This window comes from Hyperolius riggenbachi, chromosome 3 (genome assembly GCF_040937935.1).
Source record: "Hyperolius riggenbachi isolate aHypRig1 chromosome 3, aHypRig1.pri, whole genome shotgun sequence".
NCBI lineage: Eukaryota > Metazoa > Chordata > Amphibia > Anura > Hyperoliidae > Hyperolius > Hyperolius riggenbachi.
Window position 1 is genome coordinate 208,917,325 of NC_090648.1, and position 23,805 is coordinate 208,941,129.

General features: G+C 42.0%; 1 protein-coding gene across 1 annotated transcript; it reads left to right on the forward strand.

The window, feature by feature from the left end:
• Positions 1–1,241: 1,241 nt before the first annotated feature.
• On the forward strand, positions 1,242–23,364 carry LOC137561293 (procathepsin L-like). Its single transcript, XM_068272554.1, has 8 exons — positions 1,242–1,319; positions 3,606–3,709; positions 6,597–6,739; positions 9,717–9,905; positions 11,532–11,714; positions 14,682–14,841; positions 17,716–17,833; positions 23,065–23,364. The coding sequence occupies exons 2-8, from the start codon at positions 3,607–3,609 to the stop codon at positions 23,162–23,164; spliced, it is 996 nt and encodes a 331-aa protein (XP_068128655.1). The 5' UTR covers positions 1,242–1,319; position 3,606; the 3' UTR covers positions 23,165–23,364.
• Positions 23,365–23,805: the final 441 nt, after the last annotated feature.

A 23,805-nucleotide genomic window follows, 5' to 3' on the forward strand; every position in this document is an offset into this window, starting at 1 on the left:
GTGCTTTAGTTTACTCGTACTAACCCTGCCCATAACTATGAATCCCCATAGCATGTAGGCTCAGAATGGACCCTTCTCATGTCCTTGTACAGTACATGATTTTCCATCTTAATTCATAGAGAGTTCTGGGTTCCTAAAAACACAATCAGCACCAAATTTTGAACTTTTGAAACCTATTTTTCATTTTTCCATTACTGGCTGGAACGTATAATCGTTAAGGCTCTTGTGCTGACACAGGCAGCCTGAGTTTGAATCTTGGCTCTTCCTGTTCAGTAAGCCTGCACCTATTCAGTAAGGAGTACTTGGGCAAGACACCCTAACACTGCTACTGCCTACTGAGCGCACCCTAGTGCAAAAAAGCACAATATTAATGTTATTTGTCTTGTTACCTCTGTTGGGATACAGGGGCATAGCAATAGGGGTTGCAGAGGTAGAACATCCTACGTAATAAAATCACAGGTGTCTGCGTCCATCTCTGTCCGTGTATGCTGCCACCATACTGAGCAGGCGCAGTACAACAGGAGGCACTGTGTACATCCTAGCGCCCATTAATAAACAGGCCTAATGGCTAGTAGATAATATATCTATTTTGCTTGAGTCCTGAGATTGCTCCATGTACCCAGTTGGAGACAAGTTTTCTCCATATATGCTGATATTGGTTGCTTACAAGGCAACCTGAATTTTGGAGATACCAATAGTTTTGATATTACATGCAGTCAATCCTTGCACTGTATATATCCTGGAACATTCTTTGAAAAACCTAGTGTTGTTCAAGAGCCTTGCTAATGTGGTTGTTTAGGTTCTGCAGGGCCTGCTGCCATTAGTGTAAACTAACTAAGCCTTTGTTAACATGACATTGTAAAGAAACATGTATTCAGTGGCTGTATTTCCCAATGCTATTTCATAAGAATGCAACACTTCCAAACCCATTGCACAATTTATTGGATAGTTAAATGCCAGCCATCACTTTCTATGTGCTTGTTTCTTATACACTTTCTTTGTGATATATTACTTATAGCTCTTTACCTTTACACTGATTGTTATGTACATAAGACAATAGACACAGAAAAAAAATAATAGTCCATCTTATTTTTTGTGAGTTTTTCTTCCTGCTTTTGAGTGACAGGCGATCAAATATCTTATCACTGTAGTTGTCCAACTGTTGCCAGTTATCAGATTGCTCAGTGGGCGTTGTGCTCTGAGAGATGATGATGATGATGATGATAACGAGTCCATGGAAAATGTAAAGCCCTGGTGTATATATAGCCACAGTGGTCCTTGCCAAGATTCAGCACTCATTGCCTAACCAAACCAACCAGGTAAGCTCCTCATTCTAACATACTTTATTTACTTAACAATTGACTGCTTGTAGCAGAATTAATGAATGTAGGTAGTTTCTTATTCTTAAAGGGAACCTGAAGCAAGAAGTATATGGAGGCTGCCATATTTATTTCTTTTTAAACAATACCAATTGCCTGGCAGCCTTGCTGGTATATTTGCTTGAATCACACCAGAAACAAGCATGCAGCTAATCTTGTCAGATCTGACAATAATGTCAGAAACACCTGATCTGTTGCATGCTTGTTCAGGGTCTATGGCTAAAAGTATTAGAGGCTTAGGATCAGCAGGACTGCCAGGCCTCAGGTGTCAGAACCTCCAGACTAAAAATCTACTCAGCAGCACTGAAAAGGCTTGGTGTTTCTTTAACAGATTCACAGCATCAGCACTTTGTTTTTCTTACCAAGCCTCATTTTTAGATGCACAGCGGAAAACTGCCTGGGCATTTGGGATTTCTGATGTTGTTGCTCTCCTTCCGCTGCTTTGGCACAAATTTGTTTTTTTAACTTTTGAATTTGAGATTTGAAGCGTAGTGCACGCAGCTGGGAGGGGGCATCAGGACACAGGACAGTTGTAACTGTGTCTCATGCTCCCTGTCACCTCCATTCAACCAAAAAGATGGCTGCCCCAATGAAAAAGATGGCTGCCCCCATAAAAATCACAAACATTTGCCTGTTCTTTTAAAACAGGGAGGGTAAGAGATTATATTACCTGTCTATTTTAATTAACATAACGAATGTAACTTAATGACGGTATGTTTGTTTAGGATGAAGTTCCCCTTTAAGTAGCAAGGCTAGTAGATTAGTGAGGAAAACAGACTTAGAGCCTGGTGACCTGGACAGGGGATTTCATAAACTATTTTTCACACTGTGCTCAGATGTCTCTTGCTATAGTTGTCTCTGACTCTAGGAAGTGGATTTTGATGAGGAAGCGCAGTGCTGGAGCATGTTTATGACTCTATAGCTATATCACTGCTATTATTTATATGTTTTTATTGTATATATGAGTTCACTTTAAAGCACAGCTGAACTGAGAAGGGATATGGAGGCTGACATATTTATTTCATTTTAAACCATTCAGATCACCTGACCATCCTGCTGATCCTCTGCCTCTAATACATTTAGCCATAGCCCCTGAACAAGCATGTACATCAGCTGCTATTGTAGCCAAAGAGATCAATAGGACTTACAGGCAACTGGTATTGTTTAAAAGGAAATCAATATGTTAGCCTACATAATTCAGGTGTGCTTTAAGTTCCTTCATTTTCAAGATCTCATTCATAAAGAAAAAACAATGCACTCTAGAGGGGATTTAAAGGACCACTATTGTGAAAAAAGTAGACAGTTAAAATCTGACAGAACCGACAGGTTTTGGGCCAGTCCATCTCCTCATGGGGGATTCTCAGGGTTTTCTTTGTTTTCAACAGCATTTCCTGAACAGCAGTTGCAAAGTCTAACTGACAAAATAGTGTGCAAGTGATTCGGGAGGCTGGCTGGTATCTTACTATTTTGGCAGTTAAACTGCTGTTCAGGAAATACTGTTGAAAACAAAGAAAACCCTGAGAATCCCCTATGAGGAGATGGACAGGCCCAAAACCTGTCCATTCTGTCAGATTTTAACTGCCTACTTTTTCGCAATAGTGGTCCATTAAAAACTCAAACTGCGTGTATACTCTAGTAGACAAAGAAATATTCATATGAAAATGTTGTAGTTCTTCTAACATACTGCATGTTGTGACAGTGGTGGACACAATATAATTCTTATGTAACTGAATACATGGACTTTTTTTTTTTTCAATATTCTTAAATTTTTGAGGGGTAAGAGGTGGTGGTGATGGGAGGGGAGGGACTAAAAACTTGTAGTAATTAACAGTGTCCATACTGGATAGATTGTACCTTCCTACTATTTGCAATGACTTGGTTTTTGGTACAAGAGAGGTTGGGGGAGGGGAATCTTACAATCATAACACATATAGTGGTAAAGACCTGAAAACATTCTTGGTAGCACTATCAAAAAAAAAGACAATTTATATTTTATTGTCACTTTTTTGTCATTAAGGTTATATGTATAGCAAACAGGACAATCTTACATAAGCCACAACACACAGAGCATAGAGTAGAAATTGGATTCAAACAACATATTCAAATATTATTATTCTAATGAGAAGCCACCCTATACACTAGAGAGGATATGAAGATCTTCATCACTAAAGAAAAAAAAACACTAACTTGTTGTCCGTATTTTGCATGTCAATGTTTTACATTTAGGATGCATTTGGATAAGTACTTGCTGGTTCTCTCTGCCATCTTCCTTTGTGTGTCTTGCTCACTTCTCCTTGACCAAGAATGGAAGGCATGGAAATCCAAACATGGTAAGGCATCTAAAGTATACACAGGCTATATTATTAAATATTAATAAATAGGCACTGGTTATACAATCCAAAAGAAATCAGAAAAATTGCCTATTTCGAGAGGAGCAACTTACTGCTTGAAGCAAACCTGAACTAAAAATAAACAATTAAAAAAATGAATTGTTTGAGTAGTTCTAATGGTAAATCAAATCTTAGTAACATAGAACAGACTTTTACATTTTTATTTTGAGTTTATTGGAATTTTTAAGGCTGAATTCTAAACAGAAGCCCTGACAGTCTGATAAATCAGATGAAAATCTGCTTCATTCACCGACAAAACAAACAGAATTAATGACTAGCTATGGTCAGTGAGATGCAAATAATTCTGAGTTGATGCAGGATTATGCAAATTTTGTATGCAAATTGTAAACAGACCGATCGAAATGCCACCTTGTGTGGATTTGATTGGTCCATTTCAAGCAGGATATATTTGCATACAGATTTTGCATAATCCTACATCAACTTGCAATTATTTGCATCTCATTGACCATCCCTACTAATGGCCATTTCAACTGCTATTTCAACATTTCTGTAGTGTTTTCTACATTCTGCAGTGTTTTCTCAGCGAAATAGAAGTGTTTTGCCTTCTATTTATTTTTCAGGATAGCAGGCTGAATTTGACTTGCTTTTTGACTACCTCATTTGCATAGATAGCAACACTAGTATTTTTTTTAACACTTGCAGTGGAAAAAGTAAGGGGACTAGTACTACATGTACCAATGCTTGACTCATAGGGCTCGATTCACAAAGCAGTGCTAACCCAGTTAGAGACTTTAGGCGTGATAACCATTGCACCACGCTGGTGAAAAGTCAGTTTAGGCATGATAAGTTTAGGCATGATAAGTTTAGGCGTGATAAGTTTAGGCATGATAAGTTTAGATAAGTTTAGATCGTGCACAAAGTCCTGCACGCAAAGCAGCACCATTAAACTCTATGCAAAGTGCACCAGACTTTGCTAGTGCAAAACTTTTGATCAGCTGTGCACTGCGGTTCTAACCCAGTTGGTGCTTAAACTTATCATGCCTAAACTTATCACACCTAAACTTATCATGCCTAAACTTATCACGCCTAAACTTATCACACCTAAACTTATCACGCCTAAACTGAGTTTAGGCGTAATAAAGGGCTTTTCACCAGCGTGCTAACTGTTAGCACCGCTTTGTGAATCAGGCCCATTGTGTTACCTGTCAGTTCAGGCATGCTTTCAGACTGAATTCAAACAAAGCTTTGCCATGGGAGGAGCTAGCTAAGTGCCCCACACCCCTTGCAATGTATGCAGTACCGGCTCCTCATTTCTCCATGCAACCAAACAGCATGGTGGATATTGGAACCATAAAAACATGTCTCCATCCGCCCATGCATTTTTTTAAACAACTTTTTAAAAAACATTTTTGACACACTGGTCCATATGCAATTCACTTTTTCACCCGAGTTTTCTCCTAGGAGATCATTTTTCATTTTCAATCCAGCACTTTTCAATGAAAAAAGTACCAAAAAGTAGGTGAAAAGATACTATCAAAATTATTTTCAGTATTTTCTTGCTTGCTGGTGGCTTAACCTGCTGGGCGGTCTGGACGAGCTCAGCTCGTCCAGTACCGCCGGAGCCTGCCGCTCAGGCCCTGCTGGGCCGATTTGGCTGAAATAAAAAGCAGCACACGCAGCCGGCACTTTGCCAGCCGCGTGTGCTGCCTGATCGCCGCCGCTCTGCGGCGATCCGCCGCGAGCAGCGGCGAAAGAGGGTCCCCCCAGCCGCCTGAGCCCAGCGTAGCCGGAACAAAAAGTTCCGGCCAGCGCTAAGGGCTGGATCGGAGGCGGCTGACGTCAGGACGTCGGCTGACGTCGATGACGTCACTCCGCTCGTCGCTATGGCGACGATGTAAGCAAAACAAGGAAGGCCGCTCATTGCGGCCTTCCTTGTTTATTCTGGCCGCCGGAGGCGATCGGAAGAACGCCTCCGGAGCGCCCTCTAGTGGGCTTTCATGCAGCCAACTTTCAGTTGGCTGCATGAAATAGTTTTTTTTTTATTAAAAAAAAACCCTCCCGCAGCCTGCCTGGCGATCTTAATAGAACGCCAGGCAGGTTAAAAGGCATTTTATTGACAAGTTTAAAAATATCACCTGGGGAAAACTCAGGAGAAAAAGTGAATTGCATATGGGCCAATGTGTCTGTGCCTGTGCATATCCATGTGCAGTGCTGAAAAAAATAAATATTGCTGTGCATCCCACTGAAGGGTCAGTGCACACTTATTTAAATAAAACATGCAATTCAATACCTGGCAAAACATTTGGAAATATGCACACATGCACTTATTCATATCACTGGAGACAGGCGTGGCTACTGCTGCTCGTGACATGCCAGGCTCCGCAGTACAACACACCTGCTTGTCTCATATATACAATATGTACATTGAGGAATTATATAATTAGCTGATTTATATAACCTGCTAGAAGTTATCTGTAATGTGAAAAGGATATTATTTGTAGTGCAAAGTATGTGCACATAGACAGTATATGGCTTCTTTTCCACTAGCCAAACCTGCTTAAAACAGCGGATCGCTGCTGTTTTGCCAATCGCAACAGCATCGCGGGGCTCATTTTCCATCCGCATGTTCCGATTTTTCGTGAATCACAATCACAATGCTGCACAATTTTTGATGCACTTATGCTCCGTTTCTGCCGGTTTACAGTGCAATAGTACTGAATGGAAAATGTAGGTTGCGCGATCGTATTGCAGCATGATTTTGCGTGGGATCCCACTTCCTAGTGGAAAAGCAGCCTTACTCTCATAGAAGTTTGGAAGAAGTGGAATCTTGTATTTACCTGTGATATATATTATGTGCTGTATGCAGAAAAGACATATGCCACTCCATATCAAGAGGAGTTTAGGAGAAAAGCCTGGGAGCAAACATGGCACAAGGTGCAGAAGCACAATCAGAAGTATGAAGAGGGGCTCACTAAGTACACCATGGCCGTGAATACGTTTGCAGATCTGGTAAGTCCATACATTTCAGTTGTATCTAGAACAAAATAAATGTAGACATAAAATACTCTGTGGCCCAGATGATGGGCTATTCATTTAGTTCTTTCTGCTGGCACCAAGCTCACAATAATTAACAGACCTATTTGTCTGTCTGAAATGCCAGATGATTTCTGGGCTGTCTGATTCATTCTACAAGTCAGAATGATAGTCAGGAAATAAAAGTTGAGGTGGCCAGACGTCTAACGATTTGGTGGCCGATCGACCATCTGTTTCAAATCGGATGCCTGGTTGACGATTTGACCGATATTGGTCAAATGTTTTGCCGAGACATGCTGGGAAATCTCGGGCCGACGTGGTTGATCTGGTGCGTGGCGGTAACAGCGTGCGATATCATGAGCAAAGAATGCGACTAAACCCCCGGCCACTGTCTCTCTAAAATGTTATATGTGCCTCCGATGCCTGTGCATTAAAGAGAAACCGTGACCAAGAATTGAACTTCATCCCAATCAGTAACTGATAACCCCTTTCCCATGAGAAATCTTTTCCTTTTCACAAACTGATCATCAGGAGGCTCTGTATAGCTGATTTTGTGGTGAAACCCCTCCCACAATGTAATGTCAGTCCTAAGTACTGACATCACACTGTGTGAGCCTTGTTGAATTGTGGGAAATAAAAGCTGTTTACAGCTGTTTCCTACTGCCAAAAAAGCAAGCAGCATCTCCTTCCACTGCCCTCACCTGTCAGCAGTAAAAATGTCACCATGTGATAAATGTCAGAATGTAAATCAGGGAGTCAAAAGATTTTACAATGGGCAAACACTGACTACATCATTTATACATAATTATTGTAAAAATGAAGCACTTTTATTACATTATTTTCACTGGAATTCTCTTTAACCTCTTCAGGACCACAGACTTTACCCCCCTAAAAACCAGGCCATTTTTGTGAAATAGGCCACTGCAGCTTTAAGGCCAAGCTGCAGGGCCACACAACACAGCACACAAGTGATTCTCCCCCTTCCTTTTCTCCTCACCAACAGAGTTCTCTGTTGGTGGGGTCAAATCGCCCCCCGGATGTTTGTTTATTTGTTTGTTAATGTTTGTTTAACTATTTTTTAATATATTTTACTGTTTTTTTTATATGTATATATTGCCCCCTCCCTCCCCCCGCCAGCCAATCCCCGTGATCAGCTGTCGTAGGCTTCAGCCTATGACAGCCGATCACCTCCAAGCCCACAAAGGGGACAACTGTGTCACACGGCTGTCTCCAGTACAGCATTGCTGTGCCCGGTATTTAGACTGTGGTTTCGCCATCTAACAGTCTCCAAGCTGGGAGACTGAAGGCTCCACTCTGCCTACCAAGCAGAAGATTTGCGCACAGCCTGCGCACGATCTCCTGCAAAGTGAAGCCCCAGGACTTTACGACGATTGGCGTTAGGCGGTCCTGGGGCTGCCGCCATGGCCACGCCCATCGGCATGACGCGGTCGACAAGCAGTTAAAGTACTTGAACTGTTACAATCTCCGGCAGTGTCCACCGTGTATCCGCTGTACTTCCACATTCGAGTCCCACATGACAACCGGAATACATGCTCCCCAAATGCTTTAACACTGGCAGCCACGTGGGGTGCCAATGCGGAAGTACAGCGGGGACTTGGCGGACAGGTAAAGTATTTTAATGCACGAGCACTGGAGTGGGCTCATATAACATTTGGGGGGACACAACCAGGGGCAGCAAGGCGGCGTGCCAAGGCCAATACCCAAAAAATGTCATGCTGGAATAGATCGGGAATCGGCCTGTGGTGTATGGGCAGCCAACAGACCTCTCTCTTATCAGAGAGCGATCTGTCTATTGGTCGATCTGCCCATACATCATTAGATATATGGGCACCTTTACACTGCAAAAAGTTAGGCATATTTGGTAGTGTCCCTATGCTGCACCTCTTTCCCTGAACATGTGCGTATTCACTCAAACCATTTGCACACTCAAACCATACAAAAGACCGGCTGGTATTGTTCAAAACAGAAAATATTCATTCAAAACAGCATACAGAAGCAAGATCCTTAATATTAAAAAATCTTCACTGCTCTGAAGCCTATTTTATTTAAACCAGTAGTACAATTATTAAAACTCATGATAATGAGGTCTCACTAAAATTCAAATGACTGTATAGTAAATATAATGCAAAGATAAACATGTGTCTGTGCAAGCCCTTAAATATATAATTTGTGATGTCTCAGCCAAATCTAAAGTATGTGCAGGTGTTCTTGATGTCGCTGGCCTCCACCGCAGCGATTCGCCAGGATAGATTGCTCTCACTTAAAGGGAATCTGAAGTGAAAATAAACTTATGAGATAATGATGTGTATGTGTAGTACAGCTAAGAAATAGAACATTAGTAGCACAGATATGAGTCTCATATTGTTTCCAGCACAGGAAGGGGTAAGAAACTTCAGTTGTTATCTATGCAAAAGAGCTACTCTGAGCTCTCAGACCCAACTTGGGTCAGCTGAAGTGCTGTTTTCTGAAGCACTTATCTCAACCTGTCTCTCATTGTTTCCTGTTTATTAAGGGTTTACTGCCAGGAAGTTAAAAGGGTCATTAGCGCCGCTCTGTTTCATCATTTAAAATACAGAGTGTAATCTGTAAAATGAAAATATTAGAGAATGATTCAATGTTATAAAAACAAAACGATATATCTAAAAATAAAAATACGAGACTCTTTTCTTTGCTACTAATGTTCTATTAATTATCTGCGCTACACATACAATTCATTATATTATAATTTGTTTTAGCTTCAGTGTCACTTTCAGGGTCTGAGCAGCTTGTCTGTACACTGCTCACTGAGAAACGTCAGTGATAGAATTTGAAACTGTGCACACAGCTTTAGAACACATTTTGGGAGTGAGTTTGGAATACAGCAATGGCAGTAATTATGTACTAGCTGCATCAAATAATACTACTTTCTTCACTGTACCATTTTCGACTACAGACACAAGAAGAACGAGACTCCAAGAGCTGCCTTTCTGGAAAAGGAAAGCCATTCAGACAGACAGAAACTCCTGTGCATAGCTATGTGAAGGATTTCGATTTACCAGAATCCATTGACTGGAGAGACAAGAACTGTGTGACCCCAGTGAAAGATCAAGGCCTTTGTGGATCCTGCTGGGCATTTTCAGCGGTAATACAAAAATACAATGCATATAATGCAGTAACTGCTAAACAAAAACATAATCTGTACAATCTTTTTTCTCCAGATCATTTTTTTCATGCACAAGAGGATGAGGAAGAAAACTTAAGCTGCCCATACATTGGCAGATGGGGCAGCAGATTTGATCATCAGATTGAATCTGATCAAAGAGGGATGTATTGCTGCCACAAACCTGCATATATATATATATATATATATATATATATATATATATATATATATATATATATATATATATATATATATACACAGTATTTCCAATAGATTTCAGCAGGAAATCTGAGCGGCCGCCTCTACCTTCCAGGACCCCAGGTCTCCCCCATCTATGCGTACCCCCTGGACCTGTGGGGAGTTTTGCAGGCTCATCTGTCGCAACTCCTCCTGTGCCCCACGTCTTCTCCATTGACGTCAGTACATTCGGAGGGATCACGGCGGCAATGAAGAGAAGACACGGGACGGGGGAGGCACACCAGCAGACAACACTACGCGGCAACACTCACCACGGGCCCAGGGGGTACGCGTTACACATGGGAGGAGACTGGCTGAGTGCACCGCTACCGCAGCTCACCTGACCAAGCACTTTCAAGCAAGATCTTTCCAGCATGTCAGTGGAGCGTTTTGATCGATTTTGGCCAGTAACCTATCAAAACATTGGGTGGATGGTCACCATGGGATTTATTTATTGGGCCACCAATAAAACCATGGGATATATCAAAAAGACATTTTTAGGAGTAGGACTCCTCTAGGAAACCCTCATGGAGAGGATATACAAAGTCTATACTTCCTGTCCATGTTGATATGTAGATCTGGCATCCTACAGCCAAGGTTTTATACTTTTTCCGCCCCTAGGCCAACTTTCTTGCCGCTCATCTTCCATGTGCAGCCCCCTCTCCCATGTGTAACATCCATGTACAACAGCCCCCTTCAATTAGTTACAGAAATCTTGGGCAGCAGCTTCCTATCCCCACGTGTTTGGCTCTTATTTGCAACCTGACTATTCCATTATCAGCCTCCTCTTCCATATGCAGCAATCCCTCTTCCATGTCCAGCCATCCCTTAGCCAACTTACTGGGCCTTTGTGATTTTTCCATAAATCTGGTCCTGAGCTACAGCTATGAGGCGGGAGTTGTAAAAACATACTTATCATACTTCCCTATAAATACTAGTTACGAGATGTTTATTACTGGTAGATTATCAGCATGTTTACCTTGAAATGCCCAACTTGCAGAGCTGGGACAAGGTCCTCCATCACCCAAGGCTTGGAAACTAAAGTGCGCCCCCCCCCCCATCCCTCACACCCCAGTCATTACACCCCAGAGTAAGAGGCGCTCCAGGGCCCCCAACACCTTAATCTCTAGTTATCTGGCTTGCAGTCTCTGCCCTGTATACCCTTTTCTTATTTCTCTCAGCTTCAAACACAGTAAGGGAATGATAGCTGAGTGAGTTGTGCACCCCCTCCTACACTGCGCCCTGAGGCTGGAGCCTCTCTCGCCTCTGCCTCGGCCCTGCCATCTTGTGTCTCAGAATCTGTTATCATTAGTAAAGATCCGTAAAATACACTTTTTTATGACTCCCTCTCTTTTTATGTGGTTTAAGATCGGTGTGCTTGAGAGTCTCCACTGCATTCAGACCGGTGAGCTTGTTCAGTTCAGTGAGCAACAGCTTGTGGACTGTGATGATACTGATGACGCCTGCTGTGGAGGATTTCCAAAGAATGCACTTCGACATGTTATACACAATGGTATCATGAAGGCCAAAGACTATGAATATGCAGCGAAGGTAGGCTCTGCTCCTTTACATTTACCTTCAAAGCTTTTGTCTTGGATAATTCATGCAAATCATTTAATCTGAAGCCCATGCAGGCACACAATGGATAGCATTCATATGTTTACATTAAAAGTGATCTATTCTAAAACAGGTAAACAGCAACATGCTTCTGATGCTGCTTACAGTCGTATTTTAATCCGTGATTTGTAAGAGAAAAAAGGTTCCACATTAAAGGATACCAGAAGTGACATGTGACATGATGAGATAGACGTGTATGTACAGTGCCTAGCACAGAAATAACTATGCTGTGTTCCTTTTTTTCTTTCTCTGCCTGAAAGAGTTAAATATCAGGTATGTAAGTGGCTGACTCAGTCCTGACTCAGACAGGAAGTGACTACAGTGTGACCCTCACTGATAAGAAATTCCCCATTTTATCACTTTCTTGCTCTAAAGGCAGCCATACACTGGTCGATGTGCCATCAGATCGACCAGCTGACAGATCCCTATCTGATCGAATCTGATCAGAGAGGGATCGTATGGCTGCCTTTACTGCAAACAGATTGTGAATCGATTTCAGCCTGAAACCGATCACAATCTGTTCAGCTGCTCCTGCCGCCTGTCCTCCCCCCGCGCATACATTACCTGACGCTGGCTCCCGGGCATCTTCTCCACGCTGCACCGCTCTGTTCTTGCTCCATCTCGGCGCTTCCTGTGTCACTCCGTGACCAGGAAGTTCAAATAGAGCGCCCTCTATTTGAACTTCCTGGGTCACTGCAGTGACCCAGGAAGCGCCGGGATGGAGCGGGTGCAGCGCTGAGAAGATGCGGAGAAGACGCCCGGGAGCCCGTATCAGGTAATGTATTTTTCATCGGATCGGCCGCCGCTAGGGACGCGCACTTTACCCGCGGGCGATCGAGGGTAATTTCCCGCACGGCGCGATCGACGGACCGATCCGATTTCGGGAGGAAATCGGATCGTCGGCGGCGTTTACCGCGAACGATTGGCAGCAGATTCGATCCCAGGATCGAATCTGCTGTCGAAACGGCCGGGAATCGGGCCAGTGTATGGCCACCTTTAGAAGCCATTTTCTGCTGGAAAAGTGTTTTATAGTTGGAATTTCTCTACAAGGAATCACCTGTGTAGTAAACTGAAGTGGTCAATGCAATGCTAATAATTATTTGATGCATATTTTGTGCTAATTTTATAAAATGTTTTAAAAAGTATGATAAGTTAAGAAAAGTTAAAAATGACAGAGCCTGTCGTGAAATGCGCTGGAGTAAAATATTTACCTGTTTTGGCATTATCGCTTCACTCCCCCCCCCCCCCACCTTGAATTGCTGCCGACGCTCTGGCCACCCCCACCTGCATTGCAGCAGCCCACCTCCTGCTCGGTCACAGGAATGCAGGCAGAGGTTTCCAAAGAACTTCAGCACTCTTTGAAAACATGGCCACAACTGCAGTACCAAGGAGAGGGGCGGAGTGTCACCTGTGACTCCAAGACATCACGACGGGTATTGAATCCGGTGCTTTCCCCCCCCCCCCCCCCCTACCACATTCATCCTCATTTACACAGAGCTTGATAGGCTCTGCCATTTTTACCTTAGGTACTCCTAACACAAAATCCTTACCAATCTAAATTACAGCCATCTGTAGCAGCAAACAATACATGTATAGTGTGCTCCCAGGGCTTGTTGAAGTGTATCTGAACTCTTGCGCTGGACAGAAGGAAAACAGAGAGAAATGCACCCTGTATGTATTTAGAGAGTTTAGTTGTCTAATTCCCCCTCATTTCTGTATAATCACAAGTATTCTGATCTCTTCCATGTGTCACATGACTGCCAATCAGATAAGCCCATTTAAAAGCTCTGGATACTAACAATATGTCTGCTTCCATGAATCAGGAAGTAGAAACTGTGCAGATTTATTTCAAGATTTGTAACAAAGAAATGTAGTTTTTTTTTTTTATTTAAAGGTTATTATGATGTTGTGTATCTCTTAGAGCAGAGAGTACTTCTGAGTTCAGGTCTTCTTTAAACCGACAATTTGATTGCAACATCCCGGTCCATGACCTATAGTTTTATGACCCCACTTCTCGTTTGCCTTGCCATAAACTTCATTGCTTAGCAAGCCTCAGCGAGGCTCTCTCTCTCCCCATCCCTTCTCCTTCCTCCCTCCCCTCCGTCATCTAATTTGGAACAGGACGGCGATCCGTCCTGTTCTGCCTCTCATAGGCATCAGCCTATGAGAGGACGGCGCTCCCCGGCTAATCAGAGGCCGGGGATCGCCGATCTCGTACAGCGCTGTGGCCCCCGGCAGAGCTGTACGCTTGTAAACAAAGGGGATTTCTTTCCCCTTACGTTTACAAACAGCCAACTAGCCGCGATCGGCGGCTAGCAGGCTAATCACGGAACTCCATTCCGTGAAGTGGCAGGGAATGATCGCGCATGCGCCGTTCCCTGGGAAACTGCAGCCCCAGGACTTGACGCCAATTGGCGTTAGGCGGTCCTTAAGTAGTTAAAGGACAACTGAAGTGAGAGGGTTATGGAGGCTGCCATATTCATTTCCTTTTAAGCAATACCAGTTGCCTGGCTATCCTGCTGATCCTCTGCCTCTAATACTTTTAGCCATAGACCCTGAACAAGCATATGCAGATCAGTTGTTTCTGACATTGTCAGATCTGACAAGATTGGCTGCATGCTTTCTTCTAGAGTTAGTAAGACACTACTGCAGCCACATAGATTAGCAGGGCTGCCAGGCAACTGGTATTGCTTAAAATGAAATAAATATGGCAGCCTCTATATTCTTCTCACTACAGTTGTCCTTTACAGAACAAGCTCCAGGAAAATTATGTTGAAACCTCCTTTCAGTATGCATTTATAATTGTATTTATTAATTAGAAAACTATATATAGGAAAAAAATTGACAGAGCACTCTGTGTTCACTCATTTTCTTTTTGTGTTTTCTGATTATTTTACTTAGCAATCCGCCTGCGCATACAAACCTGATGAAGCAATTAAATTTAATGTAAGCAAGTACTATATCCTAGAGGGAGAAGACAACATGGCATCATCTGTGGCACTCGGTGGGCCAATCACTGTTGGCCTTGGTGCAGGTGGAGATTTCCATCTATATAATAGCGGTAAGTTACAATTAGTGTCAAGCAAATATTTTATCATTTGTTCTATAGTTGGCCCACTCTCCAGATTAATATCACATTTCATGAGGGAGCAAATTGTATTATTTATTTTACCGTAATTCGTTTAAAATGCATTCTGTGTAAGAACTTCACTATTATATTTTATGTTAGCTTTATGTAATTTCTGCTAAGTAGCTCATTGACTAAGAATGGTCCATCAGTCTATCCTGTACTGGAGAGTGATGCCCCAGCAGTTGGTGGGTTGAGCCAAAGGCTGTACTTAGGCTCTGTTACCCATCAGGAAATAAGAGAAGGCCCTGTTCAGATGGTTATATGGAGATTGGTACCAGTACCACTTCCCAATTACCTTCAGCTACATCGCTAACCACGGCATAGGCAAAGTATCTTATTAATGGTTAGCAGGGTTCCCTCTACTGACATCTAAATATACATCTTATTAGGAAATAACTACATGGTTAACAACAGGGCCAGTTCCATACTTTTTGCTGCTTAAGGCAAACTTGTGAGGATGCGCACCCCCATCCCCCCAGATTGGAATGATCGCACAGCACCTGACAATTTGCACCGCATGTTTTAGCTGTGGTGATCCCCCCAAAAAACACCCTCAGTACAGGTAGGTATCCAGTTATAGGTGCCCCCAGTGTTGGTGGCTGGGTACAGTTGCCACCAGTATAGGTTAGCCAGGTACAGTTACCCTCCAGCATAGGTTGGCCAGGCACTTACTTCACTTCCTGTTTCTGCCTGATGCTGTCCCCAGACTTCTGCCGCCTGACGAAGTCGCCTCACTTGGCATCATGGGCGGACCGCGCCTGGTTAACAACACATTACAGTTAATATTCCATCAACAATTCTGACCCAGATACATGATGCACTTAAAAACTTGCAAACTCTCACGCCCATCTGCGGCTCCATGCCCTATATGAGCCAACTGACAATTAAACTGCACTTAAAGGACCACTACAGCAAAAAAGTAAGCAGTTACGATCCGACAGAACTGACAGGTGTTGGGCTAGACCATCTCTTCATGAGGGATTCTCAGGGTTTTCTTTGTGTTTTATAGTATTTCCTGATCTGATATCTAGTTTCCAAAGTGGAATATTTGCATCATGTAATTTAGATATGATCCTGAAACCATAGAACTAATAACTGCAAACATGTGGCATCTGAGAGTTCCTGAGGTATGATGAAGTAAAAAATGTATACAAATCTTATCATGACATGTAAATTAAGTATTAAACCAGGAGAAACCTGACAAAGCATTAGTTTTTATCCCTTTTGGAATTGATCTGCATTTTGAAATAGTTTTTTCATGTTTGTATAAAGTTTTTACCTGTGGGTCATGTGACTTGATGATCCGCTTACCCAAACACAGTTGCTGTGAGTTACTTAGGGGAGGAATTGCACATTGTAAACTCTCTCCTGGGTGCTGCTGCAATCTTGTACTTTTGGAGCGGTGGCAGACTGTGGCCACAGCCAAGCACAGCTCCATTGAAATGTATAGAGAAAATGTGCTGACAGCAGCTGAACATACATTTATCCAGTCAATAAATGTACAGGTAAGGTTAATCACATCACTTTGAAAGCACTGTGCATTTGTGTGCCTGTGCGCATGCATAGGGCTTGATTCACTAAACCGTGATAACTCAAATATCACACCTTATCAAAGATCACACCTTATGAAAAGATGTCACACCTTATCAAAGATATCACACCTTATCAAAGCTCACACCTTATGAAAAGATATCACACCTTATGAAAAGATATCACACCTTATCAAAGTTAACATGCCTTATCAGAGTAGCATAGCGAGCGCTACAAACTTATACCTGCTAATTGGTAATGGCACTCGTCCTGCCCTGAGCCCCTGCGGGTTCGTAGTGCTCACTATGCTACTCTGATAAGGTGTGTTGACTTTGATAAGGTGTGATAACTTTGATAAGGTGTGATATCTTTTCATAAGGTGTGATATCTTTTCATAAGGTGTGATATTTGAGTTATCGCGGTTTAGTGAACCAAGCCCATAGTGTGTAAAAATTGGAGTTTTGAAAATTTCCTGTTGACCCAGTAGGAATACTCAGCACAATTTTAAATATTGAGTTTCCCACTAGTGGTCTTATTTGAAAACCCACCACGTTATTAACTTTGGCGCTTCTTGTTATTAATATTAGACAAGAGCAAGCTACAAACGAGAGGGGTAAACTTTGTGAACCTTATTTGACAAATTCTCTCAGAAATGTTATGTACCATATGAGATTGTATTGTTTAGGAAGTGGAGCCCCACATCAGTGGGCTTTGCAATCCATGGGTCATAGCATATCTGATGTCCAGTGCCAAATGGTCAGTACATGACTGTTTAAAGCCCCATTTACACGATGGGACATTGCAGCGATCCGGCGGCTCGATTGCCTCTTCCGCGTGCCCGCCACGTCCCCGCTCGCCGCGCGTGCGCCGGCATCAATACCCGCTCGATTCCCGCTCGTCCCCGCGCCGCTTATCTTCCGCTCGATTCCCTGCCATTGTCCCCTAGCGGGGAGCGAGCAGGGAATCGGCGGAAGCAAGATCCGTCCTGTCGGATCTTATCAATCGAGCCGCATCAGCGGCTCGATTGATAAGGAGCATCACGGCCGCATCTACGCGTGTAGATGCGGCTTTAGAGCTGCATCATTATCATGTCCTCCACTATGCTCCACTGTGACAATTATCTTTTCGTTAAAAAGGATTATGGATTTAATGGGACTATGGTCCAGGACTATGGACTCATGGTATAATATGGTGGAATACATGGTGAATAGTTAGCATCATATTCTAATTAACATACTTGCTATCAATTTATTTCTCATTGATTCAATTTATTAGGTATTTTCACTGGAGACTGTCCTGAACAACCAAATCATGCAGTAATTATTGTAGGATATGGCTCAGAACATGATAAAGAATCTGATGAGACTGTGGATTACTGGATAGTGAGAAACAGGTATGTATCTTAGTGTACATGTCCAAAGTGACCAGGTATTTTATTTATTTTATATCATGCAAATCATAAAGATGGCAAATGCCTGGACAGGCTTTCTGGTTTCAAAATGTTGAAGCGTTTACCTGGATTGCTACCAAAATATTAGTAAGAGCAAGCAAAACTGAGTATTTGAGTAGCTTTTCATGTTTCTTGTATGTTACTTTGAGGCTGGGTTCTTACTGCTTTTGCGTTAGCGTTTTTCCCCGCAGATGCGTTTTTCAAGCATTTTGCATGCATTTTTATGCTTTTGCATTATACAAAACGCATATGCATTTGTATGCATTTTTCATGCGTTTTTCAATTGCGTTTTATGCTAATCACTAGGAAGACAACAGGAAGTGGAAATACATCACAAAACAATTAAAAAAAGCATATAAAACGCATGAAAAGGGAACCTAAACTGAGAGGGATATGGATATTTCCTTTTAAACAATACCAGTTGCTTGTCAGTCCTGCTGATCTCTTTGTGGCAATAGTGGCTGAATCACACACCTGAAACAAGCATGCAGCTAATCCAGTCTGACTTCAGTCAGAGCACCTGATCTGCATGCTTGTTCAGGGGCTGTGGCTTAAAGTACTAGAAATACAGGATCAGCAGGAGAGTCAGGCAACTAGAATTAATTTAAAAGGTAAAATCCATATCCTTCTCAGTTTAGGTTCCCTTTAAGGTTACCAAGGTTTCATGAAGATAATTTAAGATGCAAAAAAGTAGCTGTAAATATATTGCACCGCCAAGCAGTGCTATTATCATGTAGTAAAAACTCTGCTTAGCTCAAATGTAATTCTTAGTTTATACTAAATATTAAAAAAAAAGTTGAGCAGGTCCACTGATATATCAATATATAGCAATACCAGCTGCATGTCCAAACATAGGGATTGAAAGTTATTAGGAAGAGTTGGCAGTCAGAAAGGTATAAGGGTTGTAGGGCCATGTCACATTGACAACTATGTTCCCCATTTTTCATAGGAGCAAAAAGATTTGAATACATTTTAATGGATTTGTAATTGAAAGCAACTAGACAGTAAAAGTAGCCAAGAGTCACAGTGACCAGTCACTATTTCTAGTCAGTTGTCACTGCAGCTAAGTCACCTATGTGACATTGCAACTAGGAACAATTGACCACAAGGGTGCAAAGTAAAGACACTGAAAATGTTATGTATAAATATAGTAAAAAAAATCACTCACACTTGCTGTAATAACAGTTTATTAGATCTTTCAGAATTATCTCCATCCATCTCTTGTTAGAAATGTTTAAAATGTCTTCAATATATAAAGAGTTCACATTATATTGACCTTCTATTTGTGGGGCTCCAGGTTTGCCAAATCATCCCATTAAAGCAGTAGGATCAGCCATACTATTCCAGGGAAAAAACACATATATAAGTAGATAAATACTTGATCTACTTACATAACACATGTATTGTACTGTCCACGTTTTGATTCTAGTGAATGTTATATAGTAAATGACGAGAATTCTGTTCCTGGTGGTGGCCATGTCTTTTGCCCACAGTAAAGGCTAACTCGTGATGTAATTTCTGCCCTTTACTTTTTTTACTTGACTCCTCCAATCGCTAAGTCACCTCAGCCTTGCTTGTAAACACAAGTGATTAGAGGATCAGGTTTCAGATAAGCAGCAGGCAGGGAAATAAAGTGAAGAGGAGGAATATATTATAGATAAAAAGAAACCCCAGCATGCAATTCTTTGGCACCGACTACTAAAGAGCCAGTGCTCCTAAGGTATATGATAACTCCAAATCATAACAGCAGAAAACATTTTGAAAGTTTTGAATGCAGGATTAGCATCTTTATCACTTAATACACTTAGACCAGTTGCTGTTGAAATTTGATTTTTATGGTGACGATACCTGTCATGATCGCTTCTGCAGCGTTTACTGCTGGCTGCAATGGTATTGCAACCCAAGCAGTTCTGATGTCATTACATGCATTTGCTTGCATAGTTTGGTTTGCACTCAGACTAGTTGCTGATTCCATCTGCAGTCGCTCTGAAGTTGATGACAGTTTAATGTGCTTTTGTGAAAACAAACATTGTCTGCTGCAATGGAGTGGCAATCCCTTTCCTGCAGGCTGCATATCATTGTCTGCCTTTTCCTGCTGTCAGCCTGTGATTAATTACCATCCACTTGTGTGGGAATCTGCATGTCTGCTCCCATTGGATGATCTCAGTATAAAGAACTGCTTCCTGCAATGCTCCATGGGCTACCATAGTCTCAGATTAAGTCTTTTACTCTGCTTGTGCCCCACCTCGTTCCTAGTACGTGTGGACTGCTCTGACTCCTGCGAAGGGGTCAGCGAGTCCTGCTAGTCCTGCTCTTGTTATCAGAAGTTGTTACTTTGCTTGTCTTGTGTCATATATTGGTTCATCGCCAATATATACGCATACTAGCACGTTTGTTATTTTCCTTGTATTCGTGTTACGTTAATACATCAGTGTCGCTGATATATATGTACACGAACTGTGATATCCTGTGTTCAGTCAGTTAGTTTTTAGCACGTTTTGGTAGGTTGCGTGTATCGTGATCACCCGTGCTAGCTAGTTCAGTCCTGCTCCTAGTCCTGCTCCAGTTCTTAGTCAGTGTTCCTTGCTTATGTCATATATCAGTTTATTGCCGATATATACATATGTCAGTCAGTCGTTTGTAGTTCATTGATAGCTGTAATCGTAATATGCTAGGAAATCATCCCTATTGTATATTTGTGTGTATTACGTCTGTCTTCTTTGATCCTTTTTCCTGACTATTCTGTCCTGTCCTTGTCAGGCATGCCACTGCTGCATTCGCATTGGCTGCCTCATTCCAGTCTGTCTTGTCTTGGGCGTTTGCTGTCACTTAAACAGTGACTAGTAAGCAAACGTTCATTCTGTTACCTGTCCTGACCTTCTGTGTTGTGGTTTATGAGCTCAGCGCTACCTTGCGCTGAGCCACTTCAGTGGAAGGATTGTTTGTGGCTATTCAGATCTATGCCGCCTCTGTGCGCCTCGTCTCCTATTGGAGCCAGTCCTCTCCTCCACTAAACTGGGGATATCCTGGTCCCTTGTGCTAGTGTGTGTACCTCCTCCTCGTCAGGAAATACGCTACGTACTGACTGTGGAGGATATACCACCAAGCGTAACAATACCGCTTTAAATATAATTAGTGCCTAAAAGTGTATCCAACAACTCCTGTATAATTCATACGTTTCAGTAATTAAAGGGATCAGTTGGCAACTCTGGAGGGATATGCTCTCTCTTTCCTCATTAAACAACGCACACTGCCTTGCTGCCATGGTGAACCCGTGCCTCTAATATTTCAAAAGTTATAGCAAATCTGTAGTAAAATTTAAAAAAAGTACATACTTACCACTGTAGAGGGAAGCCTCCAGAGACTGGATGTTCCAGAGGTTTCCCCAATCCTCATTGAGGCCTCTGCTTCTTGCTGGAAGCCACTCGTCTTTGCAGCCGCACTCCCCTGTGTATGAGCACATCTGTGCAGTGCAGCTGCACTCGTACATGGAGGGGAGCGTAAGGAAACAGTTTGTTATGGATTACCACTATGCAATGCACATATAGAGGTGTTCATTACCAGCATAACCCCAATGAAGAGCTAATAAGATGAATGAAGGAAGAGCCATAGTGGGCACCCCGGTGCGGTGACAACCTCTGCATCCCCTACTCCACTACGCCGCTGCAATCAGGTTATGGATCCATTTTTATGCAAGACACTCATGCCCAACAATGGGCTCAATTCTGGTGGCGTTTAGTAAATAATTACCTCATGGAATTTGATTTACCTCATGAGGGAAATCAACTTTTGAATTCTGGTAGTTTAAGTAAAGTTTTACCTCATGTAATTTCATGAGGTAATTCATGTGGTAACTTTCTACTAAAAATGTGTGGTATTTAGTAGTGAAATACCTCACACTTGAATTCTGAAGAGAAATAAGGGGCATGTTTGCATGTCTTTTACCTCACATAATTAGACCTACCTCTACCAAATGATAAATGTAGTGCTGTGACAGAATTGTGATATCTTTCACATAACATGGAGCCTTTTCAGCTTGTTCTGTGTTCAGGGCCCCCATATTTTGCTGAAATAAGTAAAAGTGATCTGACCAACGAATTCCCCCCCCCCCAGCTTCCATTTTGTTGTAAAAAAGAAAAAGTGCTCCAAACCCTGTACAATCCTTCATCTGATGCGCCCCCCCTCAACATTGCCATTCCCCAACCTATGGTTGGAAAGAAAAGTAAAAATGCTCCAACCCACAGCCTCTATTTTTAAAACAATAAAGTAAAACTGCAGCAAGCACCAATTTCCCCCTCCCTCCTCCTCTGGTTAAAAGTGCTCAGAGGCACCCTCCCCCCCAGCAGCCTCTAAAAGTAAAAGAGCTGTAACCCCCCCTCCAGACCCCCAGCCTCTAAAAGTAAAAGTACTCACACCCCCAGTCTCTAAAAGTGCTGACCCCTCCCCCACCCTCTAAAAGTGCTCCGACCCCCCCCCCTCCCCAGCCTCTAAAAGTGCTCCTACCCCCCCCCCCCTCCCCCAGCCTCTAAAGGTAAATGAGCTGGATTTTTTTTATAATGGATGCCTATAAATTTACTTTTCATAGGTTACTACATAATCAAATACACCTTCCCTCCTCAAAAAAATAAATAAAATAAAATAAAAAAAACATCTTCCAAAGACTATCCTAACTTATGGAAGACAATTAAAGACTATTACTTATTTGCTGCAGGCTTACCACTGAAATACTTCATGTTTTACCTCACTCTATGCATTTACCTCATGTTTTACCACATGTTTTACCTCATGTTTTACCTCATGTTCGGAAATGGAGAAAAATCTTTCAGAATTGATAAAAGAGGAAAATACCTAATGAGGTATTTTACCTACAAAAAAATATTTACCTCACATAGCTACCAGAATTGAGCCCATTAATAATCACGCTAATTACACAAGTACATTGACAGCAGTAAGTTAGAAATTCTAATGCCTTTCTGTACAGTCTAAATAAATGTTTTTCTTTTTCCTGGCTCTCCATCTTTATTGTAAGTATATCAACATGTATGTGACTACAGTACATATTGGCATAGAGAGTACCAGATTTCTGCTGCATCTCTGTTTGGTTGTCGGTTGCATAAGAAAAAAGCCAAACGTTTCACTGTTGTTTTTCTGTTTCTTTAATTTTTTTCCTGTAGCTGGGGTAAAGGCTGGGGAGACAATGGCTACATAAAGATGCAGCGTAATGTTAACCTGTGTGGTATTGACACAATGCCAGCCTCTATGGACCTCCTGTAGAAGTTGCAGAGTCTCACCCACTGAAGAAACAATGGAAGTCTGTATACAAACGATGTGAGGAAAATGTCTGTTACAGTTTTAAGCACACAATAATGCTTTTATTTGATCTGCTTGCTAATATAAAAACATCCAGCATGGTCCATGGATGTTTTAAAACAACTGAAAATAAATTACTAAATAAAATCAGAAGCAAAATTCTACTCTTCATGGTGCTCTAGTCATTTGTATTCTTTTCATTCTGCATTTTGTACATGTAAGCAGACCTGGGGAGCTGGAGGTGAAATTCAGTATGTATATTTCACCATGTCACAAATATTTGTTTTGTACACTTTAATTAACAAAGCATAAAGTGCCAGTTTAAGCTAGCCATACATGGGTGGATTTTTTTTTAGTAAGAGGGCCTTTTTGGTTTCTTTGAGCCTCTTATTTATCCTAATGGTTTGGGCTCATCATGAGCTATCTTGATACTCTGCAACCTCTTTCTCCTGAAATGTGTAGATTGTATGATATCTTTGCAGCAAATTAGTCTCGTTTCCATACCTCCCCTCGTCTTCCATACTTCTGCCTGGCTTTTAAACCAAAGTGCTTTAATCTAACACCCCCCCCACACACACACACACACACAGACACACACACACAAG